The following is a 10,996-nucleotide window of genomic DNA, read 5'->3' as shown; positions in this document are numbered from 1 at the left end:
TCTTCTTTGGGTTTTTTTCCTTTCTGATGAAACGACTTCTCTTCTTGCAAAGCCTGGCGGAAGCTTCCTTTTTTTCCCCCTCCCCCTCGCCCGTTCCCTCGCCCGATGATCCTGATGCAACCTCTGTGATCGCTTACACGGGACACTACTACAAGTAAGGCTTGAGAGGCGCTAGGACCCAGCGGGAGCCTCCGCCTCTCCTGAAAAGCCTGGAGCACTGGAGTCTTGCCAAATCTCCCCCCCTTCTAACCCTAACCCCCACTCCCTCTGTGTCTGCCGAAGCTGCAGCTGAGCAATCGTGCCAGGATCCCCACCTTCTCTCAGGGAACAGCCAGCACCAAGGGTCGTGTGAATGCGCCTGGCCAATTCTCATTGGGAATTCAATTCATACCGCACACTGGAGCCCGTTGTGGCGGGGGTGGGGGCGCTTCTATGACATTGGGGCCCATCCTGAAAGGGAATGGGAGCAGATTCTGGGCAAAAGCAAACTATTTGAACTAGATGAGCCCTTTCGGAGATGCTGGATCTTTCCAGACATGCCTTTTTTTTAAAAGTCTTTTTATTTTATTTATTTGGACAAATGCAACACTTGGGCTCTGCTGAAGGGCAACTGTTGCTCCACTTTGAGCACAGTAGCCAGGCATTTGACATAGTTTTAAATCAGGGGTCCCCAAACTTGACAACTTTTAAGACTTGTGGACTTCAACTCCCAAATTCTCCAGCCGGCTATGCTTGTGAGACTTTCGAATACAGGCGGATCATCGTCCTTTGGAGTACAACACGCCAGATATCATGGTTGTAGAAGGCCGAAGCGTACAGTTTTTTTTAATATCACTGTTCCTGGAGATGCCAGAGTCAAATAAAAAGAACTAGAAAAAAAATCACGAAATATCGCGACCTGGCCATCGAAACTACACCGCTATGGATGAAACATGTTAGAGTGATAACCATTGTCATTGGGGCACTTGGTACCATGTCTTAAGAATTTTGCAAAACACATCAAGAAATTGCAGCTTCCTGCAATAACACCAGCGGAACTGCAAAAAACTGCGCTGCTTGGAACATCATATATTTTAAGAAGGTACTTGGTTAATACCTAGGACGCTGGCAGCAAACCGTATCAACCACTAGCACCAATCAATGGTGTTTGTGACGCATCTTCAAATGATCCGTTGATTGAGTTTCATGTTTAATGAATAAAAGAAACAATCATAATAATAATAGAGAAATCCAGGATGGGGGGTTGGGGTGGGAAATTAGAGTAGGGGGGGAAGAGGGCAAGCATGTGTCTAATCAGTACACACAACATGAAGAAACTGTGTTACTCACAGCGAGTGGGACTTTGGGGTGTGAATCGCAGCCGTCCACGGGGAGTTGGAAACAAACTCTTAATCGATTAGGGTTTCTCTAGCCAAAAAAAAAAAAGTAGCATAAACAAAGGATCACTTGTTTAAGACTGGATAGTCGTGACTTCTGAACACATCCCAGATTGGTTCACAAGTACTTTCAACCAAAAGAATTGGGGCTTGCCTCAGACGTGGGAATCCCACCAAGCTGTAGAAGACTACTGTATATATAAGAATTAATAGTAAAAGAAGTTAATAATAATAATAATAAATAAATATTTATTTCTTAGCCGCACCCTCTCCCGAAGGACTCGGGGCGGCGTACAATGAAACATATGAAATAAATATGTGGACAAAACAAACATATAACAGAGACATATACCGAGACATACACAAGGAGGAGGTCGGCTGATAAATAAAACAATTAAAATACAGTATTTAAAAACCCCTAGATAATTAAATATTACCTAAAGTTACCTAAAGTATAGAAAATGGAGCAATAGTCAATATAATGAAATAAATTACAATGGGATTGTTATAATATTAGATACATCAGGTATTGGAAATTAAGCCAAGATGAAACAATGAATAAGATTGTATATTTTAATGCTGGCACAAAATACTTGCGCCCAGACAACATGGAATGGAAAATGGATTGTTTATATAAAAATAAAACATTGATTACAACAAGCCTGTATGTTAATTTCCTATCTGAGAACGATGCTGGCTTGAGCCTAGGATTGCCTTATATCCCAAAAAATCCTGGCTTATCCCAAATTAAGGTCCATTGAAAGGAAAGGCGGGAGGGGACCCTCTTGATTTTTCAGAGGAGCCCACCACCCCTAAGTAAGTTTTACAGTCATGATAAGTTTGCAAAAAATGGGGGGGAGGAGTAAATCTAAACCAGAGGTCTTCAAACTTGGCAACTTTAAGACTTGTGGACTTCAACTCCCAGAATTATCCAGCCAGCAAAGCTGATAAGAACCCTGATTTCTAGAGCTTGGTTATGGCTATTTCAAGGGATCTGCTTGCCAACCCCCCTCCCAAAAAATTGGCTCCACCAAACTAGGTTACATGGGAGGCCTGCACAGAAAGCGAGGTCCCAACTAAGTTACATGCTGCTCAAGCAAGGTTTGCATTCAGAAAAGCAGGACGACTCGGGCTTTCTGGGCTCCCGGAGCACAGGTTTCAAACCAACGGGCTAAACGGGGAGGGGGGCAAAGCAACCCTCCTCTTCCCCCTCTTCCTATTGTTCTACAGTCCCCACCCCCTGTACGCGCTGCTACACACACACACACACACACCCCTCAAAACACCCCAGCTTTTAACCCCGTCCGGCACGAAAAAGAGGTGTGTCCCGGCCTCCTGTCACCGGGCAGGAGAGAACGTTGCGAACGTGCAGCTGCTCCCGATTGGCCCAGCCCGTCCTCCCGGCCGGCCAGTCAGCGGCCGGGGAGCGCACGAGCAGCAAGGGGTGAGCGTGGGGAAAGGGGCGGAGCTTCCCCTTGACCTGGCTATATAAAGGCGGGGACAGAGGGACGGGAGCGCAGTGCCAAGCAAAGGGCAACGGGAGCGGGGCTCGGGAGGGACGGGGAGCTTTGGATTGGCCGTCTTTTTTTTTTTATTGTTGGAGTTCAGGGTTTGTGCCTTTTAGCCCCGAGGCGCTTTTTCCTGCGCTCTCTCGCTAGGCGGCCTGCAAGCTGGTAAGCACCTCTTTGGGGCAGGGAGGAAGAGGGAGGCGAGCGCTGGGTCTCCGGGGCTTCTGCCCTGATCCTAGTCTGCACCACTGCAGAAGGGGAACTCCGTGGAAGAAGTTGACGGTCCTTCATTCTCTCCTCCTCCAGAATCATTTCTCCGGCCGCCGGTTCCAGCAGCCTCCCACCCGCAAGCCCGGCGCTCCGTCGCGGAAGATGCCGGTGTCTTGGGACGGTTTCCCTTCGCTGCCTCCCATCCCGGAGCAGAGGGAGAACCCGGCGCCCGCCTTCGCCTGGGAGAAGAGCGCCTACCAAGAAGCGGCGAGCCGGACCGCTAGGCTGGAGAACTCCGATTGCGAGTCCCTGGACAGCAGTTTGAGCTCCGAAGGAGGTGAGAGCGGCGGCTGCCTCTTTTACGCGCCCTTCCTTTCTTACTTTCTAGCTAGCGCTTTTCTCGCTGTGGCTTTGGACTACAACACCCATCGTGCGGGACGAATAAGTTGGGGGAGAGAGAGGGAGAAAGAAAAAGAGGGGGGGAGGAGGAGGAAAAAAAGGGGTGGAGAGAAAATAGAGGGAGGGAGAAAGAAAAAAGAGCGGGGGAGAGAGAGAAAGAAAGAGAGAGAGAGAAAGAACTTTGGGACCTACTGGAGAGCTTTGGGATTCCGACCAATCTGAAGCTGTCTTGTTTGCTCACCATGATGGGAGTTGTAGTCCAGCCCCTTTTAGAGTTTTGGACAGTCTTAAGGAATCCTTTTAGGCTTTCTGCTCTCTTGGAGATCTAAGCTTCAGCTGAAACCCAGGAATCCCTGGTGTTGGTTGGCTTTCTGTTGCTCTTATGCGAGTTGAGTTCTCTTTGTTAGGGGTGGGGGTGGGGGTTGTTTTGTCTGTACATGCCTGAGACTCACGGGCTGCTTCGGTTTTGTCTTTTCCAGACGCCCAGGACTACCTGGATGAGGTGTCCTTGCCCGACTTTGATTTGCTCAATGATCCTGAGGATGAGCACCTATGCGCCAACCTCATGAAGCTCATCCAGGTCACGCTGAACAAAGCCAAGCTCTGCTCCAACCGTCCATCCCGGCTCTTCATGCCCAGTGAGCTGGTCACCCAAGTGAGCAAGGAGCTACTCCACCTGGCCTACCGAGAGCCCTGCGGCTTGAGGGGCGCCCTCATCGACCTGTGCGTGGAACAAGGGAAGGTGTGCCACAGCGTGGAGCAGATTGCGGTGGATCCGAGCCTGGTGCCTACTTTCCAGCTGATGCTTGTTCTGAGGCTGGATTCCCGCCTGTGGCCTAAAATCCAAGGACTCTTTAGCTCCGGTTCGGCTTTCTCTCCGGGCTTCAGTCAGTCCCTGAAGCTCAGCACTGGCTTCAGGGTCATCAAAAAGAAGTTGTATAGCTCTGAACAATTGCTCATAGAGGAATGTTGAAAGCAGCCTCTTCCTCTTAGGTTGAACCAACTGAGCAGTTACTCTTTAAGTTGGGGCCATTCCCAACCCAAACTGAGGAGTGTAGATTACTTTAAAAGGGCTATGAAACATAAGCTGATTTTTCAAGAAGTGGTTTGTCCCTCTGGAGCCACAGTAGCTTAGATTAGATGGAAGTTTGATTTACAGCAATAGTGGGAGATAGTCCGAAGAGAAGGCAGAAGAAGGCAAAGATTTGACTGTAAGAATAGCACTCTGCTACTTGATTTTGACCAGCAACAAAGCTCAGTCCTGTGTAGTAGGCCTGGATACACTATGCTAGCTTTAAAAGTCCTTGTCTGCCAATGGGATGACTTTCTCTTACTGATTTAGCAGTATTTTTTGTTTTTCCTGACAGCTGATAACTTTACAGCAGCGGGGCTGCCGCTAAAGATAGATGAAGGTTGCCTTTTTTTTTTCTTCCCTGTTAAGCTTTTTTTTTTAAAAAAACAACAAATGGGAGAAAACAAAAAGTAGATAGTAATCAATGGATGTCTGGTGAAAGTTGCGGTGTGTGTTAATAAGTGTTCAGGTCTAAAGGACCAAGCATGCGTAACATTTAATACAAGATGAATGTGAAGACGTTCCACTACTGACACTTAGGCAGCTAAATATAGACTTCTGGCTGAAGGGGGGGGGGAGATTTAATCCACTGAGCACCGCTGTGCAACTCCGTTTTTTTGTGTGAATGAGACCAGTGGGAGGAACAGGGCAGTAGGTGGACTGCTTCTGTCCGTGCTTAGAAATCCTGGGGGGATGTATGTGTTAAGGTGATGCTAAGAAGTTGCGATGGGGGCAGGACCCCTCGCAGTCGGTCTCTGGTGCTTCCATTGATTACCGTTTCACGTGAAATACACTTGATGTTCAAGTTTTTGAAGAATTTCTATGCAACTTGGTTTTTTACTTTTCCTGATAAAAATGTTTTGTAATAACTTGCTTCTGTTCTTGTTTTTATTGGCTAATTTATAAACGATTGGGGTTGGGGGAGAAAAGGGAAGAGAAGAAGGCCATTCTGCCAAGGGAGAAGATCTTGCCCAGCTTAAAGGACCTTCACGTGCTTGGTTTTCTTTCCATGTTCACCATAATAGAATAGTATTCTTCATTGGCCAAGTCTGATTGGACACAAGGAATTTGTCTTTGGTGCAAATGCTCTCACTGTACATAAAGAAAAATAAAATAAGAACACATTCCCCAAGAATCATAAGATACAACACTTAGTGATCATCATAGGTTACTCATAAGCAATCAATCATAACTAGGGAACAAATAAAACAATATAAATTTTAAAGATACCAGCAACATGGTTAGAGTCATACGTGAGAAGAGATAGGTAGAAGTTAGCACTATAAGATGGGAGGGCATATCACACGCTATTAAGCTATCAGTATTGTTCATAGTTCTTCGAAACTTAAATGATGCACTCCCACGAGGTCTAGACAATAGAAGCTTATGTGGTTAGGTTTCAACTTCAGATCACCAAGAAAAAACATAATTTTTCTACTCAATGGAACTAAATTCCAGTTTCCAAACTGCCTGTGGAAATCGTGTAAGATAAGGTATTTCCCCTTTCCTTCCAATTGTACTTGTTCTGGAGAAGGTTGCCAAACCCACTGACTGGAGTTAAAAGTCTAGAAGCTTAGACTGACATATGTTTGGCTCTTGGTCACCTTTCCATGTTGGTATCACTCCAGGAAACTTACTTACAAAGTCTTTTTTTTTTTGGCCTGCAAAGTATTCCAGCAATGAGACCTTTTATTAATTGCAACACAGACTTCAACCTTGGCTGGTCTCCCCAGGGGGGGGGGGGGGGGGAAGACAACATTAATCACAATGGAGAATAGAGATGGGGTTCTAAATTAGTTCAAAGCACCTTAGTCACTTCCCTGAGTTTGATGAGAATCCCTCAATTTCCATGGCTACCTTCCAAAGGACCCACATCTGAAAACAAAGGATCATGTTACACCAACAGCACAATACAAAAATAGTATCAGGTGACATTTCCTTTATATATGTATCTAAACCAATCACACTTGAAATAATGTTATTGCAAGTGGAGAAACCGATTTAAGGGGGGGGAACAGGTATAAAGCAATTGAAAATCTACATTATATCAATCCATGCCTATCCTTGCAAACAATCCTTTCTTCCATGGGTTCATATACCAATTCATACCTTGCATTCTCTTCTTTAAACTTCTCCACATAGGTGTCTTATTGGGATGGGTGGAGGGACAAGATTGTGAGGATGTGTGTTTGCGTGCGCGTGTGTGAGTGGGCAAGATCTCAACCCTCTCCCTCCATCACTTTTCTTGAGTCTGATTCATCAGCTCCATCCAACCACCTAGAACTATGCAATTTTCTGTCAGGAAATCACTGAAAAAGCTTGTCTCCAGAAGTTGTGAGTGCTCCATCACTGGAGGTTTTAAAGAAGAGATCAGACAGCCATTTGTCTAAAATGGTATATGGTAGTAATGGCTAAACTTTTTGCACCCATAATTCTATGCACCCTCCCCTCCACGTGAACCCCATGCATGCGTGCACTAGCCCCCTGCGCATGTGCACGTGACCTCCTGCCCTCTCCCCGCTTTTGGACCACAATGGCACGGTGAACCTGTTTTTCGCCCTCCCAGAGGCTTTCTAGGAGCCTGGGGAGGGCGAAAACGGCCTCTTTCCCCCATTTTCCAACATCCGGTTTGCATGTTGGCCCATTTTTTCTTCCTCCGGAGGCTTCAGGGAAGCCTCATGAAGCCTCTGGAGGGAGAAAAACAGCCCTACAGCCAACCCCGAAGTCCATTCCTGAACTTCCAGTTTGCATGTTGGGCCATTTTTCACCCTCCAAGAGGCTTCAGGGAAGCCTCCAAAGGGCGAAAAATGGCCGAAAATGAAAGCCGAAATCAGCTGGCCAGCATGCACATGCGCGCTGGAGCTGACAGGGCAACGCCTTGCGTGCCCTAAGAAATGGCTCCATGTGCCACCTGTGGCAGGCGTGCCATAGGTTCACCATCACGGGTATACGGTCTCCTGCTTAAGCAAGTGGTTGGACTAGAAAACCTCCAAGGTCTCTTCCAACTCTGCTACTCTATTAACCAGAAGTGTTTCCCATCTTGTGTATCTACTCTTCCTTTACTTGTAACCAGCTTTTTCACACCTTAATGTTTCTTCATCCATTTTCCTTATTTTTTAAGAAAACATTTTGCCAAGACACAAGAGTTCATCTTTATAACTTTTATTAAAACTTCTTCACGCACATAACAAATGTAAAGAAAGATTATAAGGCAAAGAGGAAAGAAATAAGGAAAGGGTGGAAATAGTGTGAAGAACAAAGGAAAGAAGGAAAAAATGCAAAACACAAACCAGACTTTCTTTTCAACAGTTATAAACAAACTCATTATTCCACCTTCCTCTTTAACATTACGAAAATGTAGTTCCTTTTCAATCATTAAATCCACAAATCAACACTTTTTCCCCCATTTCCATCGTAGAAATGGAAAACTAATTTATGAGGAACTTGTTTTATCTCTGACCACTTTTATGTATAACTGATAAAGGAGAATATTTGTAGCTCTGAGTTGAAAAGAGAAGATGGTCTCTGAGCCCAATTGTTTTCTTGAAGACAATTCATTACCCAACTAGGTAATGTCATCAGGGGGGAAATATTTGCAAGAAAACAACCTAGCTCAGAGAACACCAAGTATTCCTTATGTATAAGTTTTAGACATTAACTCTCTTTCGCCTGTCAAACACAGTTATCTTGCTCTTTAATCATTGTCCAGAACCATATTCCTGGTTGCATTGTACAATTGAATGTTCGCTGCAAGTAATTCAGATTCTATCCAGCAACACAAATTTTCTGCAAACAAAAGAAGATATGTATTTATCTTCCCAACCTAACACACTCCTTCTGTCACCACAAATACTCTTGATAATTATCTATGAATTTATTAAGCATCCAAGAGAAGACCACTTCCTCTTGATTTACTCCCTGCTCAGTACTGATTCTTTCACTATACCATTTTTATTGCACTCAGCAGCTATTTTTCATATTCCTACAAAATATTCCAATAACTCAAGCCTCTTTACTTCATCATAAACTTTCTCTAAATCAGAAAACGCCGTATACTATCTTACTCACCTCTATACATTTCTCCATGGCCTACAAAAGAGCAAAAATCTGCTGGCTGTTCATTGGTTTGCCTTCCTCAAATGTTGCTCACATTGTATGTTTGTACATTTTCCAGATGCACTTTGCAAACTAACCCCCTGTAGTTTTTACATTCACTCTTCCTACCTCTCCATTTTTATAAGGGGACAATAAAAGCATTCAAGAAGAGACTGGACAGCTATTTATCTGGAATGGTACAGGTTTCCTGCTTATAGGCAGTCCTTGGTTAGCAATTATTCACTTAGCAACAGTTCAAACTCATAACAAGGCTGAACGAGTGATATTTATGACCAGTTCCCAAAGTTATGGCTACAGGAGATTTGTTTAACAGTGGTAACCAGAGATTGTCATGGATCCACCCCAGAGGTGGGTTGTTCAGCCCGGATCAGCTGAACCAGTAGTAGCAGTGTCGGGAGGCTCAGCCCACCTACCTGGACGCTTCTGCGCATGTGCAGAAGTGTCAGGAGCGCACCCGAACCGGTAGTAACAAAATTGGCAACCCACCACTGATGCAACCCTGGACTCCTCCCCGGATGCGGGTTCAGAGGAGGAGGGTGAGTTTGAGTCCACAAAGGAAACTGCAGATGCAAGTAATGGCCTGGATTGGGGCTCGAAGAGTGCTAGCCTGAAAGAGCAGCCTCAGCTGAGATGACTGGACGAGACACACTGAGGCTGAGAGAGGTGAGCCACAGCTGCAGCAAGTTGGCCAGGATGGTCCAGGCAAGGACCAGGAACAGCTGCTGCCCGTTAGTGATGATGGAGAGGTGGAGTCCATACCTTCTCCTGATCCAAGGACAAGTAGGGCAGAGAAGAGTCAGGCACAACGCTGGTCAGCTAGGCTACTCATGAGGAGGCAACCTACCTTCTCGTGAAGGGATGCACCAGCATTGGCTACTTAACCCCACCCCAAGCGGGGTTGAGTGTTGTTGGAGCAACCTGCCCAGTTCCATGCTTTGTGTGCTCCTTCCATCTATCCCGACCTATTCGACTTATGGAGTGCTTTTCTGGATTTCTTATGTGCCCATTGAGCTATGTCGCCCAGTGACTCTCACTGTGCTGAGCTCTGAACTGGAACCTGCATCAGGCTTTCTGAGGACCTGTTTGGGGGTGGGTGGGTGTTGATGAAACACTGTAGAACTCTTGCTGTATATATGTGTGGTGGAGGGAGTATGGCAGTACAGGAACTGCTAAAACTGCTATTGCTAACTGTCATAGTCACATGACATCACACATAACAATTGCATTGCTTACCAATAGAAATTCCAGTCCCAATCACCTTTATTAAGCAAGCATTACTTCTAACTCGTGTTCTTTACCATTTACTCTTCTTACATTCTTGACTGCAGTCTTTCATATGGCAAAGCATGCTGTTGTGACCCACCAGCTGGCAGCAGATTCGGACAGTGAGGAGGTTGGGGAGGAACATGGGCCAGTCCTGGAGTCTGGGGAAGGTTCTGATGAGGGCTCTGTGTTGGAGGCAGAGGGGGGGGGGGCAGAGCCATATGCCAGCTATCAGCTGCCTTTGGAGTCAGACATCAGTGAGGCAGATGAACAGCTGGACCCTGTTCCCAGTGTGTGCATCTAGAGAGTTGCCAGACAAAGGAAACAGCTAAGGAACAAGGGTCGACTTGGGAGTAAGGCCACAGGTGGACAATGAATGGCCCCTCCCAAATGAAAAAGGAGCGAAAGGGGAGTGGAGTTTGCAGGAGACAATTAGTTTGCTTAATTGGTTCCTGACTCTCCGAGACTCCTTGCCAAGTTTTGCAGATATTGGCCTGTCAGCTCTCCAAGCCAGATAAGGTCTGTGACTGTAAATCCTCCCTTGAAAGACTTTGCTGGATGTGAATGAGCAGAATTCACAGTAAATTGATAAAAGGGTTTTTTGTTGGGACAAGGGGTTTGCTTCATGCTCTTGGGAAGCCTGGGTCAGAACACATGGGACACATTTCCATGGGAAATGACACCGTCCCTCAACCTTTTGATGACAAGCAATGATCACCTTTTAAAAACCGAACCGCATCAAGGCAAAAAGTTAGCTATTTAAAATCAACCTAATGGGATAACAGTCAATGTGATTACATCCTCTCTATTTAATAATATCTTCTACCAAGCACATTAAATATTATAATATGGAAGGAAGATTGAGATGCAAATTACAGCAGGGCTTATATGATCACCTATTGTAAGATAAACAGTCATGTGGCATGTTGGAAGCTTTATTTGTCATCACATATAAACTGTTTCATGTTAAAAGCCCATTCCCTGAAATCCACAAATAGGAATGCACATTTGTGTATGTAGAAAAGTGAAGGTATTAGAATTAAAGTCCACTA

The 10,996-nt window shown here is 45.5% G+C and overlaps 1 protein-coding gene across 1 annotated transcript; it reads left to right on the top strand.

The window, feature by feature from the left end:
• Nucleotides 1–2,882: 2,882 nt before the first annotated feature.
• DDIT4 (DNA damage inducible transcript 4) lies at nt 2,883–5,434 on the top strand. The gene is made up of 3 exons (XM_081956317.1): nt 2,883–3,049; nt 3,191–3,431; nt 3,973–5,434. Exons 2-3 carry the CDS (start codon nt 3,257–3,259, stop codon nt 4,464–4,466), a joined length of 669 nt encoding a protein of 222 aa, XP_081812443.1. The 5' UTR covers nt 2,883–3,049; nt 3,191–3,256; the 3' UTR covers nt 4,467–5,434.
• The last annotated feature ends 5,562 nt before the right edge of the window (nt 5,435–10,996 follow it).

This window comes from Natrix helvetica (genome assembly GCF_964273705.1).
Source record: "Natrix helvetica genome assembly, chromosome: 5".
NCBI lineage: Eukaryota > Metazoa > Chordata > Lepidosauria > Squamata > Natricidae > Natrix > Natrix helvetica.
This window is presented reverse-complemented; position numbering and strand designations above follow the sequence as displayed.